General features: G+C 45.3%; 1 protein-coding gene across 1 annotated transcript in view; it reads right to left on the bottom strand.

Moving 5' to 3' along the window:
• The window catches only part of LOC144107466 (uncharacterized), a 198,079-nt gene extending 182,441 nt beyond the window's left edge, over positions 1 to 15,638 (bottom strand). The window contains exon 1 of the mRNA XM_077640479.1: positions 15,421 to 15,638. Within this exon, the coding sequence (XP_077496605.1) occupies positions 15,421 to 15,522 (102 nt within the window). The 5' untranslated portion in view covers positions 15,523 to 15,638. The remainder of the gene's footprint in view (positions 1 to 15,420) is intronic.
• Between the last annotated feature and the right edge of the window lie 7,416 nt (positions 15,639 to 23,054).

Genomic DNA, 23,054 nt, shown 5'->3' with positions numbered 1-23,054 from the left:
TCAAGAGATTTTCATAAAAAACTGCTCACATCATCCTCATCTTCAAGCCTTCCAACCAGCTGACTATCTTCTGTGGGGAATCTGGACCCAGCACACAACATACCGCACATGTCTTGGGTGCTGGATCCAGCACACACCGAAAGCACACCACTAAAACAGCACACACAACAGCATTGCCGGAACATTAACACACGACTGCCGTTGTCCGTAATAAAACTGTTTATGTCCACAACACACTCCTTTGTATAATCACATAAGAACAACAGACACAATAACAAATCAACAGCAACACCAAGAAGAAACATTCCAGAGATAGCGACAGCCGTTTATTTGGCTGTATAAGTAGAAATGTCTAATTTGCAACATATGACCTCCGTTTTGCCCCGCACATCGAAAAACACCTCCCCCTTTATTTTCATCAGAGCTGCTACCATCAGTCTTCATTCAAATTGGGCTTTATTAGTACCTCATCCCAACCTACACTTTTCTTCCCACTGCATGTGGGCACATCGGCCACTACCGCGCATGCTACCTTGGAGGCGCACCGTATTGGACTCCTTCGTATTTTTAATTATATTTACACGGAAAACCTTCGTATTATTTATAAACAATTCATAATCAAAGACATTTTTCTTTCGCGTCACAAGGTACGGGCCCTTCCGTTGTTCCACTAACTTATTATGATCCGTATGTAACAGAATGAGAACCCTGTCGCCTTGATTCAGAATTCTGTGAGTGGCTTTCTTGTCATAGTATCTCTTGTAGCGTTCGCGCGCCGTTTCCAGGCCTTGATGTGCTAGACTGCACGTTTCCTCCAACTTGTCCCGCAACTCAAGAACGTATGTGTATGTTGTCTTGAGATTTGATTCAATCTCTTTATTAGCTCACAGCTCCTTGATTATTGAAGTGGACCCCTTACTGTTCTCCAATACAGCATTTCGAAGGGCGAGAAACCAAGACCCATTGGCAGCACTTCGGGATAAGCGAACAAAAGACCTTGGAGATATCCATCCCAAGCAGTAGGTCTCTCCTGGCACATTTTCTTGATCATATTTTTGAAAGTGCCTTTGAACCGCTCTACAAGCCCATTGCACATGGGATAGTATAGGGTTGTAGTATAGACCGAGAAACCCGACACAAAGAAAAATACCTTGTTTCAGTGCCTCGCACGTATTCATACACTCAATCATTATGCTACACTGTACCAAAACTACTGAATAAGTTGCATGCATTGGATTCGATCCAGTAGATGAGTCTAATCGCCGAATTTGTCTTTTCTGCCGTGAACAACTGTCGTGCTTTGTATTTAGAATGTTATCTTGACGTATTCAAATTTTAAGACTGTGTTTTTAGGATGTGTCTAATTTTCTAATTTTGTGCTTTACTTTGTGTCTTATTTTCATACGGACAAAAGTAATAATATGAAACTGTTCGATGTATAAAATGATGCAAACTGTTCTTTCTCCTAGCTGTTGGTCTGCCAATTATTGTAGGGGGCCAGGGCCTTCTCAAGCTGTCTTTCACAGCTTTTAGTCCTGGCCCCTTTCTTTTCGACGAAAAGAAAAATAAACTTGATTTGACTTGACTTGACAATCTTACTGACAAAAGGCGGTTAACCTCCTTCATTAGTTTCGACGCGAAGTTCGATCCCCGGTCACTGAAAATTTACCGAGGGTACCAATAACGCGAGAGCATCCGCCACTTGTATACTGCCAATAGTCTTGGTCTTATATGGAATGCGTCAGGATAACGAGTGGCCACGTCAACCAGAGTAAGCACATATCTATTGATTCTGGCGGATACTGGAGAGATTGGCCCCGCAACGTGAATAGCCACTCTTTGAAACGCTAGGTCGATGGCTGGCATCTTGCCCAGAGGTACGGGAGAAACTCTTCCTTTTGGAACTTTGCGCTGGCACACGTCACATGAGCGAATAAAGCGTTTAATATCACTCCGGCCACCTGGCCTGAAGAATTCCATGGTGATTTTAGGCATCGTTTTTTGAATACACTGGTGTCCGGCCATACTGGCGTCATGTCCTAAGCGTAACACTGTCTCTCATATCATTGGTTAACACCAGCTGTTGGACCCGCCTTACCGAGATAAATACGCATTCCCTGTGCAGAAGACCGTTTATCCATTGATATCCGAATGACGTACGACTGCTCTTTATTTTCGTTTTTCCCTGATTCCATCGAAGCAGGCTTTCAAGCTCAAGTCTTCTCTTTTCATAATAACAATTTCGCCTGATGTTACGGTCTGACGCATTGTAACCGGATTAGAGAGCAGACGCTGCGTTGCTCGGGCTGTCGTTTAAAGCTCTTGTCTCCACTGCCGACGAGAAATTGACTGCTCCATCACCTACCTGAGCTGTCGTGGGCGTTTCTTGCGTTTAGTTTTCTTCAACGTCGACCATCCTCAACTCGGGATTGGGGTCCTCGACAATTCCTGCACCCGTAATGTTTCCCAAGATGAGACCGTAGATAGGTTGTTCCACGAATTTTGCCTCTACCTGTTCAGTATATTATGGCATGGGCACTAGAATCCTGACTTAAGGAAGGTACCTTACTGTGCTGTCTACAAGAGTGACGACCGACACTTCCCCTGTAAGCTCGTAGTCGTTCACCAGGCTTATGCGAACCAAAACTGTGTTGGCTTCGTTGTCTCTAAGCACCAATATAGGACAGTCCCCTATTTGCCCAACGACTACCGGCATTGCAGCTTTCGACTTGGGTGCTCCACCCACCACATCATTTTTCAGCGGCGTTTGCTCCTCTTTCGGCTGTGGACCTTCAGGTGGTGTGACAAGTTCTGCCCGAGGGTCGACAACGCGTGAAGTTCCGTCCTGCACTCTATATCGGCACTCATCAACAGTGTGTCCTCTCGCCTTACAGCCTTGACACACAACCTGTGTCTGTTGGGGAACGCTTCTAGTCCGACAGTCAACTGCACGGTGTTTACCCTTGCCAGAAAGAACACACCTCACTGGTGCCTTAGATGCACCGCCATAAGCTCTTGGTTTGGTCGGATCTATCGCTAGGACGTTTTGTGTTTCTTCCTTTGCCTTACTCATATTTTGCAGCCCTTGAGCGTCGAGTAATTGGTCTGCAGTGTCGGCAAACTCTTCCAGTGAACACAGCGTTCTTTAAAGAATAACGCTAGCTGTGAGCTGCAACATGCTAAAAATTGCTCTTCCACCAAATTGTCACGTACTCCTTCAAATCTCTTCTGTGTTGAGATATCAAGCCACGTAATCGAAATAGTTGGTCAGCCTGCAGGAAAACTGCTTAGCGGTTTCCGAATCCTCAATTGTCGCGGAACGACCTCTCTCGCGAAAACCCTCTGCTGTAAGCATGAATCTTTGGAGGAGTGCTTTCTTGACTTTCTCGTATTCCATGGATTCAGCAGCACGCATCCTTTCAAACACATTCAGCGCCTCTCCGATTAAATACATGCTTAATGGCGTGGCCCATTCACTACGCTCCCAGCCTTGCCACAAACCTATGTGCTCGAAACATTGCAGATATGCGTCAAATCATCTTTGTCATCAAAAGAAACCATCAGCTGCCTTGGAAAAACTCTGACCGGCCCATGGGATTCTAAAACCGCAATTGAACAGTGATCATTGTTGGTTATCTCATATCCTCACGCGACATGCCCCTATTTCTACAAAAGAAACTCCTCGCGTTCTATCCTTCTTTTCTCCGGTTTTTCTGCCTCGCGTGCTCTTCTAGCCTCTCGCTCTTCTTCCTCACGAGCTCTTTCATCTTCTCCTTCTTTTGCCTCGCAAGATCTTCTCTCTTCTCGCTCTTCTGCCTCGCGGGCTCTTTTCGCCTCCCGCTCTTCTGCTTCGCGAGCGTCTGCGCGTGCTTGCGCCTTTTCCTCTCTGCCTTTTTGCCTTTCCTTTTTCCTCGTCACAGAGACGCATCGCCAGTTCCTTGCTTAACCATAGCTTTAGCGCCAGTTCTAACGTTGTTGCCAATTCCATACTTTCTGCCGTCGAGAGATCGGAAAGAACTGCGACAATGCAAAAAGAAACAAGGGAATGGATCCTGGCAAAGGTTCACCGCTTACTTCTGTCACGGATCTCCCCGGAGAACACTCGCACCGAAAGAATGGACTAGTAGACAGGTGTACCCACACACTCGCACATTTAATACATTCTATGTGACACAAACACTAGCATACAACACTAACAAAACTAACACAAAACACAAACACTATCAATACACACGGCCCAGGAACACTGCTACTAGTGTCTGCTAGTAGCGTGCTACTGTTAGCAGTCGGATTTTGTGCTCAGGATCGGCGGGAAGTTCACGGTGCGAAGCCGTAGAACTCAAGCTCACCGGGGCAGTAGCCGGCGTCGCTCTCTTCTAGCTGAAGTGTCCCTTACCCACCGGAGCCTCCGCTTCTCTGCTCTTCCCCCATGCCTCGCTCTCCCTCTCGTTTTTATAGCCGTGGCGTCAGTGCACGTAATCCTTTTCACCGCCCTCTTCTTCTTCTCTTCTCCACCAATCATCTCTTTCCTCCTCACCGCATGCTTCTTCTTCATCCTCTGTGACCTCAGGTTAATCCACGTCATCCTTATGGCCAACCTCGTCTTGTTTTTCAAACCTCTTTCGTTGATACATTTTATTGCAGACTCCCTATTATATGTGACAGAGAAGCACCTCCAAAGAAGTGCGGCCGACAGAGCAATGATGACCCGCTGAACCGCCACTTAGCCGAGCCACTTCCGACAAACACAGCGTTCTATGACCAGTGCTTAATGTCAGGGAGGACCAGGAGTGTCTTAGAACGCCTGTCAATATTCAAAAGTTGGTCCGAGACCACCTGTGCTAGATTGTACAACACATGAATTCGAAGGAAGCAACAATCTTCAGTGAAGGTCAGAACATTTTTTCTCTATCGTTTTGAAAATTTCGTTGCGGTTTTTCTCAAGAATCATTGCATTTTGTTTGAAATCTGAGACGGAGAACAATACAAAGTGGCAGCACTACACACGAGGTGATGAAAAAGGGGAACTTGTGCCCTCACACCATGGTCAGTTCAGAGCTGGCCACTTAGTTCCAAGGCTACAAAACAAAAGGCACATTGGTAGAGAGAGGGGACAGTTTGTTTCATGTTTCTGAAATAAATTGAGCAAACAATGATCTTTCAAAACTATTTTTCATTTTTCGACAAAAACCATGTGTACAAAGGCCCAAAGATGCTATCTCTCTCCCTATGCACCTGTGCTCAGATCACTCGAGATACCTTCGATGCAGCCGGACTTGAAGCATTACTGATAATAGAATCAACCTCTCGTTCCAATTTCTGAATACGTTAATTACACAACAGTGCCGACGTGCAGGCTGCAGTTTTAAACCCACGTTCGGTGATCGAAATACCGAATGTTCCTTTGCCTGTCGTGATAGAATGACTGATTTTATCTCTTTTATAAGTCATGAACTACAGAATAATTCTTTGTAGCGTATATTATCAAAGCTAAATATTTATTCATGTCTAACGGTAAGTTAGAAAAGGCAACCAAAATGTAGCTGAGTTTACTTTCATGCATCAGGTTTCAGGCACCATGTCCACAAATGTGAACGCGAAATAAATGTGCTTAAATATGAATATTTTTGCATAATATTTTGCGCATCAATTCTGCTTAGTCTACTGATCGTCATTTATGCACAAGAGAAATTTTCTTTTCAGCAGACTTAATTGGCGCCTGAAGGGGATGGCGCAGCTTCAAAGAGCAGACCCGGAGTTACAGCCGGTCAAGGAGTACCTCGAAGTATACAATGGTCGTATTTTGGGTGTTTTCCTTCGTGGGCTGCAATCTTTTGCTCTCCGAAATGTTGTCCTCTGCAAGAGCAACGTTGAGGGCCAAGAGGCAATTCGCCTCATCTCACGATTTCGGTTGCGACCCGATATCTTGAGAGTTTGCCACAACAAACCTCTGCTGGCCACCTGGAAGTCATTCGAGCCTTAGCAAGCATTCAACACAGGTGGTACTGGCTTAGATCATTCTCGTGAGTGCGGACGTAAGTCAAAATCTGTCGCGACAGCCAACGCCATAAGACTCCACCCATGGAACATGCCGGACTTCTTCACCCGAAAGCGTCTCCGAAGCCCCTTTCAAACAAGTGGGAATGGGTCTACTTGTCCTTTTTTCGAAGTCATCCGCTGGAAATCGTTGGATTGCTTAAGATGCGGACCATTTGCGGTAGTGTGCTGGGACAACATCGCTTCCAAACAAAACTGCTGTCGAAACAGCCGCGTTTTTGCATACATTGCGCCCGATTGCCTGTCGTGCACTATTCGTGACATTATATCCCATTTGCACACAAGCGGGCGTCCGCCCTCTGCCGATTATGGCAAGAAATTGGGATGTTAGAACGCCGTTTTGCGACCTCCCGACGCATGTAAAGGAGCATGTATCGGCATGAATTGTAAAATGTAGCATGCTGTGACGTATCAGTCCTGATTCTTAGTCATAGTCATGATTCGGTCCTTCTGGAACATGACAAATTCCGCACATTACAAATAATGTAATGTAAGGTCTGGAGAGTGCACAAAGTGTGCGTAGTCATAATAAGTATTCATAGTCATGATTCATCACTCATAATCATTCTGAAGCATAGTTTGACTCAGCACCCTACATCTGCAACTTAGCATGACTTCGCAATTTACAAATAACATAAGGTAAGATTTGTAGAACTTGCCCAAAGTATGCGTACTCATAACCCATAGTCATATCATGACTTGCAATGACATCGCTAACAACATGACTCAGCACTTTACAAGTCATCATCATAATCATCAGCCTGACTACGTTAACTGCGACAAATTCCTCTCCTATACCTGTCCAATCAACCCGGTCCTGTGCCATTTGCGGCAACCTTCTTATAGGCAGTGAACAGTAAGCTGATCGGTCTGTGATTTTTAAAAACATTCACGTCTCCTTCCTTATGCATTAATATTATGTCAGCGTTCTTCCAAGCGTCTGGCACCCTCGAGGTCATAAGGCACTGTGTATACTGTGTGGATAGTTTTCTAGCGCAATATCTCCTTCGTGTTTCAACACATCTCTTGTTACCTGATCCTCAGCAGCTGCTTACCCACTTTGCATTGCTCTTACAGCTCTCCTTACATCCTGTTTAATTGCTGGCCGGATGACATAGTGCTGTAAACTAATGCAGCTGTCATTAACGTTGCGGTTACATTTCTTACGGTGTAGTTTTGTTTACAACTCTTCGTCTACTTTAACTTTCTCATTATTATTGCTATTGACGTTGACCTCTTTGTCTCTTAAAGCATACATCTGATTTTCGCCTATGCCTACTTTCTTCTCAACTGTTTTTAGGCTACCTACGTTCCTTAGGGCATGCTTAATTCTATCCTTTTTAAACTTCCTTATGTCAGTTACCTTGCGCTTGTTGTTTAACTTTGATAGCTCTGCCAGTTCCATCCAGCCTGTGCAACTTGAAGCTTTCATGCTTTGGCGTTTTTAAATTAGATATTCCGTCTGTTGAGAGAGATTGATGGTATCCTGTTACTAACATCGTGCTACTAACTTCTACTGGGCACTCCGTAATAATAGATGCGAGATTATCGCTGATTGCTTTAACATCAATGTTGTCTTTCTCAGTTTAAGCCAAATATCTGTTCTGAGCCGAGATCCTGAAATCCTCTACTTAGCATCTTGCCGCTAACTCGTTGATGGGCTTCCGCCTCACTAGTTTCTTCCATTCTCACTTCATGTCTATCCCTGCCTTTCCCTCCTCCTTATTATCTATCTTATCACTTCATGTCTAGGCTAATACTGCACCTTACCTTCCTGTGGTCGTTAGAACGCAACATTTCGAGGACCTCTACATCCTGCACGATGCCAGAATGGAAAGCAATGGAAAGTAATTTACCCTGTAATTATGTGTAGAGTGTACAAGCATTATGAATAAATATGCGTCGTAGTCCTAGTAACGACTCACAGTTATTCTGCAACGTAGCACGGCGCACCCCTTTAGGGGTAATGTATTCTAAGGTGTAATTACTTTGTAGAAAGTATGCATAGTCATGCTGCGTATTTAAAGTCGGGTCTGATGACTGATAGTCATTGTGCAATGCAGCAAGACTGAGGACTTTAGTGCTTTCGATTTCTCAAAAGTAAGCGGCCTTAAGTGTTTCTGCTCATTTTTTTATAAAACCAGGGCTTTTATCTACAAGCAAATGCACTTAAAAGAATTTTTTTTACTACTTAGCTACCTGCATTCTTTCGGTGGTAGTGAAAGTGGGCTACGTTGAACGGCGCTCTCAAAGCGTTTACACCGTGTAAGAAACGGCGTGTTGAATTTCATGGGCACTGGTGTTGTTTGATATCTGGCTGTCGTTCACCAATAATTATTGTCTCAGTCAAGCGCAGTCTTGTAAGGGGCTCCAGCCAGTGCAGATCATGAACGCTGTCCTTTAGTTTCAGTTAATTCGTCTTAAAGCGCAGCCCATTTGCTTCGCTTATAAAAATGATATTTAGCTATTCCCTGGTCTTCATGTTCAATTTATTGTACTTTCTAAAACAAGCGCAGCGTGATACAGCGGGCGATCGTTGAACCGTGAAAGTTGGAATTATAAACCGCGTTTTGCAGCCAGAGCTACATAACTGCACCCGTTTCGCCTCTTAAGCATGGTCGCGCTTCGGCCGCTGTTGCAACTCGGCCGTGGTCGCACCGCTCGGCGCGCCATCTGGAATGACGTCGCTCCGCCATTGCACTCGTTGTGTAGCAGACGTCGCTCGCGTCGCCAGTTGTGCACATGCGTAGAAGAGGAAGAGGTGCTGTCGCAGTCAAGGTAGATGTACACTTTAAATCCGCCTTCTCGCAGTGTGTATATACATACGGTTCGGCGTAGCGGGAAGCGAGCCGCAACGTTTGTTCGGCCTTACGTCAGCGTCTCGTCTACCGGCGTCGTCGCTCGAAGCCCGCAGTTGAGGGCGACAAAACACATGAGGGCATACGAACTGGCGTCTCCAGACGGAGGTGGGGAGAGATCGTCGGTAAAGCTCATCAATTATTAAGTGCCCTTCGCTACTCGTCCCATTCAGCGGTGACGCTAACCTTATGTGAGGGCAAGGGGGACAATAGCAAGGGTATAGAAGGGGCGCAGCTGCCTTTGCAGAAATGGGCCGCCGCTTTTGGCCTCACCAATCCCCACCTACGAGGTATTTCAGGCGCCGACGCTGAGACTGCCTCGCCAGATAGCGGCGTCTCCATGCGTCGCCTCTCACCAAGTACCGAATAATTGCCTCCGGCGACGCCAGTAGCTGACATGCTAACGCGACGCCGAAGAAACGCTGCCTTGTGCTTCGGCAATTACGGAGTCGGCTAGGCTGAAAGAAGCCAGACTTCGGCGTCGGAACAAAACAAGGAGGAGAAAGCGTGCCGGAGAAACCGAAGAAGAGCGTGTGAAACGTCTCGATAAGCATCAGAATGACGACCTGGTTTGACGAGCTCGCTTAGCCTCCGACAGTGAATCCGTGACGGTAGAAGACGACTTGCCAAGTTTGGCGTCTCTGAAGGAAACCAAACTTCAGCGTTGGAACGAAATAAGCATAGACAGGGATTATCCGAGTAAATCATTAGTAGCATTACATCGCTTATCCACAGCGAAGCCTAAGCGTAGTAATGGCCTGTAGCTCTCACTGCCTACCAGGTTTAACCAGAGCTAAATCACAGCCAATTTTTTTCTCAATCCAAACATACAACGTGGCCATAAAAAAAAATGAAAAAATGTCTTGACTACTTCAAAGATTGCTGGATAGACTCTAAACCGCCCTAAGTATCCTGCTATAGCGCGACTAGCGAACGCGACAGAGAGACAGTGCCTTGCACTGGCGTATTTTTTGTGCGCTTCGATGCGCTTCTTTGCCGGCAGGGCGAGGAAGATGCGGCGACTCGCTCCCGTATCTCGTCCCGTCCGGCCTCGAAGTATCCCTTGGCCTAGCGCGGGCGACCATTCACTCGTAACCTTGCTGGGGATTCGGACAACCTCCATTCATTAGCGCAACTTGTTGCTAGCTGGCTTTATTGTTGTTGTAGCAACAAAATGCCTGTTTGTATCACCAAATTTGTCGTTTCTTTGTTCTCTCAGAGAAAGGCCCGGCGTGGTCAGCGAACGCTCGGTAGCGTACGCTATCGCGGAGTAGGGTCTGGGCGCCTTTGAACTGTGTCAGTCGCTAATAATTAGTGAGAACGTATTTATCTCCCCTACTTAAGAACCCCACAGACGTTATACCACACTGCCACAGCTGAGTGCGCATAGCCGACAGCGCTCGCTCGCAACGCAACTACTGAATCACGTGACTCGCTGCTTCTCGCACAGCTGCGTATATTGAGCAGACAGCCCTGTCGTAACTCCCGAAAATCACGTGACGCTCCGTCCGGTATGCAGTAGTGTATGGCATATGCTCACCTTTACAGAAACCGATGGATGAGCAACATGCCGGAACTAGCGCTTCGACGGTATACCGTCGCCGTCAAGCGGAGTCTGATGATCTTTACTATACAGAAAGGCGCCAGGTTGGATAGCCATGCTTAACAGAGCTTTCTATCGTCTTACTAGATCAGCAGAGTTCAACCATATTTAATTTTTATGACAAAGCTAGACACCAACTCTTGAGATCATTTCATTGATTTGTTCATATAATTCTTCGCTATTTCATTTCATTTCATTTATTGAAGCCTTAAGGGCCCGTGGGCATTACATAAGGCGGGGGCAAGAACAGTGTATACAACATATGGTACCAGCTCAACAAAAACAAAAAGCAATGAAACGAAACAAAGCAAAAATTAAAATTAAAACATTAAAATTAGAAACATTAAAGGAGATAGTAACACAGGATCACATTATTTGATGAAGCCAAATACATCTCGTAAGACACAGGTGATTCGCTAATTCAGTGCGGAAAATTGCTCGATCTGTGCAAGAAGCAATATTATCAGGCAGGGCATTCCATCGGGCTATTGCATCTGGGAAGAATGAAACATTCATAGCTGATGTGCGGCCTTTAATGGGAGCTATGGGATGAGTGTGGTTTAGGCGAGGGGATATCCTTGATGGCGGCTGCAGCAAAGGATGCCTGTTAATAGGGCGGTAGAAAAAGGAATGAAGGAGGCATAGGCGTGATACGATGCGACGTGATTGGAGACTTGGGAGGGAAAGGGCTCGTTTTAGTGCAGTGACACTACTATCACGCGAGTACTGTGACATGATGAACCGTGCAGCTCGGTTTTGAACGGCTTCTAATTCATTGTAAGGTATGCTTGTGAAGGGTTCCAGATGGATGAGGCGTATTCAAGCTTTGGGCGTACGTATGTCTGATAAGCTAGTTATCTGATTTCAGGTGGTGCTGATGTTAGGTTCCGTCGCAGATAACCAAGAGTGCGTGAGGCCTGGGAGCATATTGAATTAATATGAGTGACCCATGATAAGAATGATGTCAGGTGAACGCCAAGGTATTTGTAAGAGGAAGTTCGGGCAATGGGAGTTGAATTAATATGGTATGTGCAGTTAATAGAGGTTTGTTTACGAGAAAAGGACATGAGTTGGCATTTGTCTAGGTTAAGTGGCATGTGCCATTTTTCACACCATGATGCAATTGTGTCTATATCATTTTGTAGCTTAATGGTGTCTTCAGGGGCATGGATGATGTTATAAAGGACGCAGTCATCCGCAAAAAGTCGAAGTTTGGTTATTGTGTTAGATGGGAGATCATTTATGTAGATTAAGAATAACAACGGTGATAACCCTGCGCCCTGAGGGACACCTGATGTGACGTCAGTATGCGATGAGCTGCAACAGTTGGCGAATGTAAATTGCACGCGCCCTTTAAGAAAGTGCTCGAGCCAGATAAGTAATGTTTGCGGGATTCCAAGTAAAGCAAGTTTAGCTAGCAGATGATTATGCGGAACACGGTCGAATGCCTTGGAAAAGTCGAGAAAGATGGCATCAATTTGTAGGCGATTGTCCATGTACTGAAGGATGTCGTGAGTGAATTCGGCGAGCTGTGTTTCGCATGATAGTAGTTTTCGAAAGCCATGTTGGTGCGGGTAAAAGTAATTTAGTGATTCAAGATGAGCGATTAAATTTGATGCTATTGCGTGCTCAAGGAGTTTGGACGGGATGCTAGTGAACGAAATTGGTCGATAGCTGTTTGGTTTTGACCGATCTCCTGATTTGTAAATAGGAATTATTTTTGCTTTTTTCCAATCTTGAGGAACTTCGCCGGTACTTAGGGACTGTGAGAACAACAGGTATAGTATTTTCCTTGATATTGCGGTATTATTCTTTAACATTTTGGTGCTAATTTGGTCACATCCAGATGACGACGATAGTTTGAGGGAGTTAATTAAGTTGGCTATTCCATCGGCATTAATTTCTATTTCTGGCATTGAAGTCACTGGAAAGTCATGCATGGAAGGAACAATAGCGTTAGTGGAAGAAAACACTGATGAAAAATACTTGTTAAGAGCCGTCGCGCATTGATCTAACTCGACCGGTTGGTCATCATCTCCTGAGAGTTCGAATTGCTTAGTATGGCTTTTGGGGGAGAGAATTCGCCAGAATTTACTTGGGTTTGACTGTAATATTGATAGCAGATCAGAAGAAAAAAATTTCTTTTTAGACGCCTTCAATTCTTTAACATAATTATTTGCACTAAGACGGTATCGCTCCCCTGCCGTGCAGCTATTAACTAGTTTCGCGTGCCTGTAGTGCCGTTTTTTCTTGTTACGGAGGCTTTTAAGACAGTTGTTGAACCATTGGTTGTTTAAATCAGTCTTTATAAGGACGGTGGGAATGTAAGAAGCTTGTAAATTAAGTATTATGTTTTTATATAATTCCCAATTCGTGTTGACAGAGCGAGATGAGTATATAGTACTAAAGTGTTCATAAAACTGTTCAAGTTCCCGGTTAATTGCTTCAATGTCCGCTCTCTTATAATCAGTGATAAGCTTTTGGGTAGGGGATCTCTTTGTGATAGGTAATGAGATGCATATATGAAGGAGGCTATGATCGCTGAAGCCCGGTAATATGTTTATGCTTTTAATGTCGTCTGGATTAGATGTCAGTAAAAGATCCAGTGTATTGCCTCTTGTTGGGCATGTTATTACTTGATGTAAGTTGAAATCTAGAACTAAATCAAGGAACTGTTTTGATTCGTTTGATTGTGATTTGTGAGGTTCTGATAGCAGAGGCCAGTTGATAGTCGGGTAGTTGAAGTCACCAAATAGAAAGATAGGCGCGTTGGGTAGCTTGCTCCGAATTGATGTCAGTGAAAGGCGAAGGGAATTGCAGAATGATGGGCTATTTCCAGGAGGACGGTAGCAGATACCGAAAACTGTTTTGATACCTGTACATTGTACGCAGACCCACGTCAGTTCTATGATATCGTCGTGGCTAATGAGCGATGATGATACGGTGCTTTTCACGGCTAGAAGTACTCCTAATCCTCTTTTGCCCAGTCTGTCGCGACGATATAGTGTTAAGTTAGCGTTGGAGGGAAAAATTTCGTGGTCGTATATGTCCTGGTGTAGCCACGTTTCAGTGAGTAGAATGATGTCTGTATTGCTGTCCTCGATAAAGCAGAGAAGAACGAAATAAATACTAAGCTAACAGACCCGCAGCGGTGGCTCAGTGGTTAGCGCGTTCCTCTATTGATCCAGAGTACCCGGCTGCCAACCCGACCGCGGCGGCAGCGTTTCGATGGAAGCGAAACGCAAAACGCACCTGTGTGCTGTTCGATGTCAGTGCACGTTAAATATCACAAATTGGTAGCAATTATTCCGGAGCCCTCATCCACAGCACTTTCTCCTCTCAGTCCCTCCTTTATCCCTTCCCGCCGATATATGAGACAGATACTGTGACATTTCCTTTTCCTAATAATCAAGTTTTTTCATAGCTAACTGGCCGACTGAGAGATATACAAGGTGTTTCACATAAGAGTTGACACAATTTTTAAAAATATAATTTTAGAGTTAGAATGGCGCTTTTATCGGCATTGAATTGACAGTGGTATAGTACATGAGAATACAGATAAACATGATAACTAGGAAGCTGGTTAGGTAATACTGCCTAGGTAATTTTTGAACTAATACTGCTGGGCTCCCTAATTACTGAGACGAGCGTAGCCCTCTATAAAAAATAACCCTATCATTTTTTAGAACTTAGAAAACGCGGTTACTCTGGGCCCTGCGTGCTAAAAAATGTTTACTATTTAGACGAGTTACGTGCAGTGAAGAGGTTGCTCTGCCTGCAAGCTTCTGGTAAGCGCATGCATTTTGGTGCGATGTAGCCATAATTTGTTGGGCCACAGCGCCAATGTTAACCCCGTTTTAGAAATTTTAAAATCTTATATAGATATTACTTACGGTGGGCTACACGCCTATTGGTAAGGAGCCTGAGAGTAAAAGTTGAAAAGTTAATTATTCAATATAGTTAACCGTCATGCTAGTTAGCTGATCTTAGCTGAATTCTGATATTCGACATTGCTGACAATGGTGTCGAAAAAAGTGCTCTTATATTATAACTCAAGAAGCCTATTTTAAAAAAAGTCAAACACGCTGTTTATCTAAGCACAGAGAGGTCATACTAAATACTGATTCATTAGAAATATTGACATGCGTTATTTAATTGCGCATATGTGTATAGATTTATAGACAGATCCGAGAGACTGAAAAAAAAGATTGAGTGATTACGTATGTAATTTGACCGCGCAATGAATCAAGATATGTATATTTTAAATAGGTATAGATATCATGAGCATCATCATAACTACGTCTCTTGCCTGATAATGGCCTCTGCGACATCCTTCCAACGCACGCTTTAGATATACGCACAGATAAGAGAAGATTGCTGGTTTTGTGGAGTTGAATGCCCCAAAGCTACTCAGACTGAGGGGCGACGTAGTGAAGAGTGCACGAATTTCGACCACCAATGATTCTTGAAATTGCACTGACATCGCACAGTACATTGACCTCTAGCATCTTTCGGGTCAGCAGCCGAGCGCCATAACGACTGTGCCACTGCGAAGACAGATAGATAAAGATAATTTGTCGGACGGCTAGATAGACAAAAGTACTTGGGCGGGACGGATGATCAATGCTATCGCATTCTAGTCCCAAAGGTAGGTTAAGCTTTCTATGGCAGTTCGTGTACTATATAAGTGATACGCAAAGGGAACCAAAAATTTCAGAGCAGACTCATTAGCTCTAGTGCGTCTTACATTTAAAGCGCAGCTTGTGTGTCTCCTCAAGTTGTCTTGCTTTTACGACCGTACTTCAATCTTTTCTAAAGGCTCCGCTTATCGCGGAAATATCAACAAAGTGATAATTTTCCCGACAGCGCAGAGTGGCAGGCGCCGCCGCTCTTTTCACTTACTTGATAATAGACGTGGTAACCCTTTAGGTTACGCATTGCCGTGACTTGCTCGAAGTCAGTGGCGCTCAGTTCCAGGTTGGAGTTGATCGTTTCCAGTGCCATGTCTTCGAAGGTATAAGCGAGCGTAACTCGGGTGCTTTGTCCTTGAAGGAGGGTCTGCCTTCAAAAATGTGTCTCTTGGCAACAAGCCGAAGCTTCGCAGGTGACCAGGAGATTCTCTGTTTCTACCAGTGAGAATGGTTGCCTCACTGCAGCGCCCATTTATTTATTGGCAAATGTCTTAGCCATTCTTGCGCCGGTGATTGACGCTGAACGTTCATGAATGCTCTTCCTCTTCCAGAGCAAGATGGCTGCTGATTTGCAATACCTGTCGCACATTCCACCTGTTCAGCCTACCAACTTGAAAAAATGCACTGGGAAATTCACTCATTTCCAGAGAACCATGAGTGGTGAACCTAAGCCAAGAAATTACGCCTTTAAGCACTTTCGCGATTGATGTCGTAAAGAAATTTTTCAGTTCATTTTCTGCAAGACTTGCCGTTCTTGAGTTAAGCGCCGTCAAAAATTTGTTGAAATAGGATGAAAATTGAACTGTGTCTTGAACTAGTGGTGGTTTTCAGAAAGCCAGAAATAAATTCAGTGCTTTTTCTCCATAAAAAACACGGATTCTTAACTTGATCGTCGTCAGTTTCTTCTTTTATTCTGATGTATATTATCACAGTGCTAAACAGTATTCCCGCTTGTGATATTAGAAGCAATTCTCACGCGGTGTGAGCGTGATATTAACTACACAGGTGAGAGCAGAAACGAAGTGTAGCCAGAAAATATAGAGAAATGTTTCTTCATCTCATCATCGCACTTTTTAGTATGAAATTGCGAAAAATCGTACTTAAAAGGTACTTAACTGATATAAATATTTAGTTTCTTTACCGAAATAAAAAGGCATCTTGAAAGTAAATATCGAGAATTTTAATTTCTGCAAGAATGTTTATTCTTCGAGTATTTTTTTCTGACCTGTATTTTCATGTTTTCTAGAAGGCGGAGGAACAGCTTACAATGTTTTCGCCTGCTCAGGGCATAAGCTCCGTCTTATGAGAAGTTTAAACGTCCGGAGATGTTTTTTTTTACTCTGTGTTAATCCCAAATAGAGTGTGGCGTACTTTGCAAACGCATAACAGAAAAATGGTATATAGTTATTCTATGTGATTCATTGCAAAATGTCAATCAATCAATCAATAAATAAATCAATCAATATTTTATTTCTTCCCAAGAAAAAGATTAACGGAGGACGAGGAGGGCTCGATGAAGAAGTGGAAGTTTCCACTTGACGAGGTTCGAGCCCCCTATTTACAAGGCATATACAGTGGAAGATTTCGGCAGCCCGGCGGAAGATGGTACCGATGCCTTGGTTTTTAGAGTACGCGCGGGACGGTCCCGGTGCGAGAGTATCGTATTCTGGTCTATATGAAAGGCGGAATTGCATGACACCAGCCGGAAGGCTGTGCGACAAACGGTTGCGCCACAATTTTGGTATGATTGTGGGGAAAACTGGTGTCACATAGAGGTCGACCAATGGCTGGTATATATAGACAAACAACAAGTGTAGGATTGTCGGAAGTGGGCCCCGCTCGGCTTACTGTGTGTCGTATATGGCCGCTTCATGAATGTACCCTATATTTCTTGCCGTTACTTCGATTTTCTGTACCATCTGCGAGTACGCACACATACGCCGGTCGTTTTTCTCGTAATGGGACAAGTAATGCTTTCGCATTAAAACTAATAAAGCAGAGCATGGTGGAATGTTCCACCACTCCGCTTCAGAGAAGCCGCTCCTCTCTTCATCTACCCACACACCTACTCACCCACCCACACACCTATCCATCCATCCATCCATCCGTCTATCCACCCACCCACTCAACCACTCACCCACCCACCCACCCACCTTACTATCCATCCATCCATCCATCAAATCATCCACCCACCCACTCAACCACCCATCCATCCATCCATCCATCCATCCATCCATCCATCCATCCATCCATCCATCTGTACATACATACATACATACATACATACGTACGTACGTACGTTACATACATACATACATACATACATACATACATACATACATACATACATACATACATACATACATACATACATACATACATACATACATACATACATACATACATACATACATACATACATACATACATACATACATACATACATACATACATAGGCCGTCGGAGTTCATTGTGCTCATTGACGATGACATGGACAACGTTCTCCACTCCGATGATTTTGAGGAAAGTAAGGGCGCATAACGGCTCTTTGCGTCAGTGAACGCCTCAAGCGCGCTTCGAGGTACATGTTGGTGTGGAGAGAGATAGAGAGAAAGGTATGGCCTGCATTCTTTATTGCTGACAACGTTGTGGCGGACACGCAGCACTGCAGCAATTGGCTGCAACGTTCATTCGGTCACCAACCTCTCTTTATCAACCATTAACTGCCACCTGCCAGGATGGCAGGGTGGGCGCGCTGCCTATCGAGTGTGGAGAACCATTCAACGTTAGAGACGCCAAGCCGCGTCTACTTGCTCGATATACCACAGCTTTCTTTCTCTAACTAGAGTAGCTTGGTATTAGTTTTCGTGGAAAGGAAATGGCGCAGTATCTGTATCACATCTCAGCGGACACCTGAACCGCGCCTTATACGGGAACGGCTAAAGGACTGAGTGAAAGTTGTGTAGCGCCACCATGTAGCGGCCGTAGCGGCACGCGCGACGATAAGGAAGAACATGAAGCGCGAACCAAACAGAATGCTCGGGACCACGGGCAGGGCCGGAAGCCGCCGCCGCCGCTATCTCCTCTCTGGCAGCCCTCAATAAATGTGGCCACGTTCGCCTGCCTGGGTCACCTCCACAGTAGAAAGGAAAAAAAGAGGTGCCGTAGTGGAGGGCTCTGGAATAATTTCGACTACCTGAGTATATTTAACGTGCACTGACATCGCACAGCACGCCGGCGCATTTGCGTTTCCCCTCCATCTGAACGCGGCCGCCGCGATTCGGTTCGAACCCGGCTATTCCGGATCAGTAGCCGATCGCGCTAACCACTCGGCCACCGCGGAGGGTGCGGAGGCGCGTAATCATTTCATTTCTGAGCGGGCGACCGACGTAGGGGTCGAACGCTTGTCGTGAAACACTAACGATTTCACGTGACCTCACAGCACATAAGCGATGAATGCCAATTTTTTTAATGCGAAAGCTTCCTATGGTTATGTCGCATCAGCAGGAAGTGTCCGCGAAATTCACCGGCACGATTATTTCGTTATGTTGAGATAAATGTACAAAGGTTTGGCTGAATAAGGTAGTGCGTGAGTATATATTGAAATGAGAAATGTTTGGTTGATGAATTGTAATTCGGTATTATTTAAAATTGAAATAATGAAAAAATTCTGTATGATGCAGGTTTTGTTCAAGTGATTCGATGAAAAATGACGTGAGAAGGCCTACTTGGTATAAAAATTAAAGTGAAAGCCAAAGAAAAATAAGATCATCTGTAGAATAAAAGAAAAACAAAAAGAAATACAGATAAATAAAATAAAAATTCTTGTTTAAGCAATTTTCAAATATTACAGAATACAACAATCAAAAATTAAAAAAATAGAGGGAGAAACAGAGGCAAAGGAAAGGCTTCCGCGTTTCCGCTCTTAAGCAGACAAGCGCAATCCAGTATTTGTTTTCGTTGAATGTAAGCAACCAATTTTATTTTATTATGAGCCTATCTTTTTCTCAAGATATGGGAAAATTTTAGACTCTGTTGATGAGGCAAGAAAACGCTAGTAAGTGGTTTCCTCTCTCAGTGAACATCTGAATCGCTCTTTACAGTACGGGGTACGTGGCAGTCGTGTCTACGTGCACAAGTTCCGCAGTTCACGCTGCTCAGGCTTCATCGCGACGCTGGCCGACTTTTTGGCTAACCATCGATGTGGTGCTATACCAATGGAATTAAAACATTTCCATGCCCTCCTCCTCACCAAGCGCGAAGTGCATAACATAACCTTGCCGTAACCGCACTGCAATATACCAAGGACTGATGTGGACCCAAGTGATACCTACCAACACGATGTCGCTATCGGTTGTAGCACATTATCGAGTGCCCCTATCCAAACTATACGTACCACTTATTGATCAGGGTCAATCGGCTCACAGAGACCGGTTTAGTCACGCTGATGATGATGATGATAATGATGTTGATAAGGTGGTAAATGTACTCAAGTAACACTTGTTGCGGGGCTAGTTGGTGCATAATTCTATGTACAAATGTTAGCGCAAAAATAAGAGACAATCACAAGGTGGACAAGACAGCGCGTTGTCTTGTCAACCTTTCTTGTGATTGTCTCTTATTTTTGCTCTAACATTTGTACATAGAAATGTAGGGAAGGGGGACTTTTAACCCTTAATGATACAATTCCACTGCGAAACGTTCTACCTCTGGGTGTTTTGTAAATGAGGGGGCTTTGAGAGCAGACGTAGTACCTTGCAGATAACGTTTATTACGACTTGCAATGTATGGGGTATATTAAGGACTGTTATATTCCCCATATCATGCTAAAATATAGAAACCTAAAACAGGTTTCTATATGGTAGATATGCGCAGGCGATCAAAGAAGTGGACTCGTAAAAGTTCGGGACCAAAGCTGAATGAAAGCAGGTAAACAATATCTTATTTCCAGAAAACATTCGCCCATCTTGGTGCAGACCTCACGAACTAGTCAAGAAGTGGTGATGTTGCGAAGAACATGTTGCAGGTTGCTTTCAGCGTTATCGATTGGCGCCTGTTTAGATACAGGATCTTGTATAAAGAGAATTAGAGAGGTAAAGAAAAAGAGGGCAGGTAGGAATGTTAACCAGAGGGGTTTTGCGGTTGGCTAGTCTCCGGGGCGGAAGAGGGATGAGGGAACTGAAAAAGAAAGAGGGAAGAGGAGAGGAGCAAAGTCACCACTTGTCACTCAAGCCAGCTGCTCTCAGGTTGCAAAACATTGCCTTGTAGGCCAAGAGGGCAGTCGACTGCTTTGGCCACGGAATTAGGATCTGCTCCTCTGTTAAAGGGCGAGAATCGATGAAGTAGAGAGCAGAAAGCCAGAAGAGCATTCTTAGGTGTGCACCTAGGCAGTGATTGTCATTGCACGTTTTCTTACTTTGAAATATTTCTTCGTTCTTATTCACAATAACTTTTATACTGCCTAGCGCTAATCGCAAATGCCGAAAAGCTAAAATTCTTGCCAAGTTTGGGCAGACGTTTCTGGCATGCAATATGTACTATACGCTAACACCATTGCCGCGGTGGCTTAGTGGTCAGGGCGCTCGGCTTATGATGTGCAGCTGCCAAGTTCGAACCCTATCCTGGCGGCTCCGTTTCGATAAAGGTGAAACACTAAGTCACCTTTGTGTGGTACGATGTTAGTGTTCATTAAGATCTGCAGGTGGTCTATTGGATTGTAAAACATTTATTTCATAAGGGAGCAGGTTACAGGAGACGCATACTAGATGGCCGCTAGGCCATGGCTGGCGGCGACCTTATTGGCCTCCTCGATTGCCCGTACTTGAATGTTAGGGTCCCAGCTGACCAGCATGGCCTCCAACCGCTCGGGAGAAGGGAGCTCTATCAATTCCGCCGGAGGCGGATCTTTTGCGCAGTTCCAAAGAACGTGGTCGTATGTGGCCCTTTCATCACATTTATGGACGTTTGGGTAGTACTGGCCAGGGTACACGAGGGCATGCACTGGCGGATTCAGAAAGGAGCGTGTTTGCAGTCGGCGCCAGGTAACTGCCAGCGCTTTCGTTATGAATTTGCGGTGAGGGGGATATGCGCGCCTCTCCAGCCTAAAGTGATGGGTGATGTCATGAATTGAGATCAACCCGTCCCTCGTGAAATTCGGGTCGGAGGGCGCGCTGACTGTCCCGTCGACGAAACCTCGGGCTTGCGCGTGAGCCGCTTCTATCCCTGGATTAGACGAGCGGGCCAGGACACAGATCAATTCAACTTCTCTAATCGGAAGGGGGGTGCTTTGAAGGATGCGGAGTGAGGTAGATGTGATACGGCCAAATCGCGAATGGCTGTTTTGGAGTCGCTTAATGTAATATAAGTACGCATGTTCTCTATAGCTAAGGCTATTTCCGCTTCCTCCGCCGTCTCGGAGGAGGTGATTTCTATCAACGCGGCCGCCAACGGGGCGCCGTTCCCGTTCACAGCGACAAGTGCGAACGCTTTTCTTTGGGTTTGTCGGTATTCCGCTGCGTCCACGTACGCCTCATTGTCGTTTCGGCCGGACTTGGTGTGTAGGGTGCGAGCCGTCGCTGTGCGTCGGCTTTCGTAGCGCGCGGGGTGCATGTTCTTGGGTAGGGGTTTAATCAAAAGTGCTTTCCTGGTGTGCGTGGGTAACTGCGTTTTTGAGTTCCTCTCCGGGAGCTGTTCGCACATCTTTAGTCTGTATAGGATGACCCTTCCTGCGCTCGTACGAGTGAGTTGTCAGAGCTGGGAAACGAGGTGTGCCTCGCACAGTCCGAGAGTGTGGTGTGAACCCCAAGGGCCAGCAACATTTCCGAGGACGTACTGTGCGGAAGCCCAAAAGCCGCCTTGTAGGCCTGCCGGATCGCAGCTTCGACCTTAATCCTTTCCGCGAGCTGCAGCTGCAGGTAAGGAAGAAAATAGACGCTCCTGCTCAGCACGAAAGCCTGCACAAGTCAACATGGATCTTTTTCTTTCATCCCTCATCTTTTGCTGGAGATCCGTCTGATTAGCCGCAGAGTCTGATTGATCTAGGCCGTGAGTCTCATGAGTGTTTCGGTGTTTTTGCGATTGTTCTCTATGTACATGCCCGGTATGCGTTTGATTTGGACCCCCTTGACCGGAAGTTTTTTGACATACACATTAACAGGGGTCGGTGGGTTCAGGTTTGCGTTTTTATCGCGTGGCTTGTCCCTAAGAACCAGCAGTTTCGATTTCGAGTGCGAGCATTCAAGGCCCGCTCCCGTGGAGTAAGTTTCAATTATGTCTACCGCCTGCTGCAGTGGATCCTATGTTTGGCCGTCACTCTCAGTGGTTACCCACAGGGTGATGTCGTCCGCGTACCAGGTGTGCTGCAGCCCCGGCAAGGCGGCGAGTTTAGGGGGTAGTGTAATGAGTTCATGGTTAAGGAGGATAGGCGAGAGCACCGAGCCTTGTGCCGTGCCTCGGCTTCCCAGAGAAATGGGCTCCAATTTGAGGCCACCTAATGCAAGCTCTGTGGTCTGCTTGGATAGGAATGATCGGACGTATTTAATGTCCGTTCTTCCGGATTTATTTTAGAGAGGTTCGTAAGGATGGCCTCATGCGAGACGTTGTCAAAGGCCTTGTTCAGGTCTAGCCCGAGCACTGCCTTCGTCCTGGTCTCATGTGGAGGGTCCAGCACGTCCTTCTTTGGCTAGATAATCCCGACCTGTGTGACAAGCTAGACCTAAAGACAATCACTGTGGGAGGAATTGATTAAGTCGCAGTCTTCCGCGTAAATTTGCAATCGGTTAAGGATGACTGGCATGCTCCATGAGTTTTGCGATGCAAGACGTGAGGGAGATGGGCCGTAGATTC

This window comes from Amblyomma americanum, chromosome 10 (genome assembly GCF_052857255.1).
Source record: "Amblyomma americanum isolate KBUSLIRL-KWMA chromosome 10, ASM5285725v1, whole genome shotgun sequence".
Lineage (NCBI taxonomy): Eukaryota > Metazoa > Arthropoda > Arachnida > Ixodida > Ixodidae > Amblyomma > Amblyomma americanum.
Note: the sequence above shows the minus strand (reverse complement) of the source record. Positions and strands in the feature narration are given on the sequence as shown.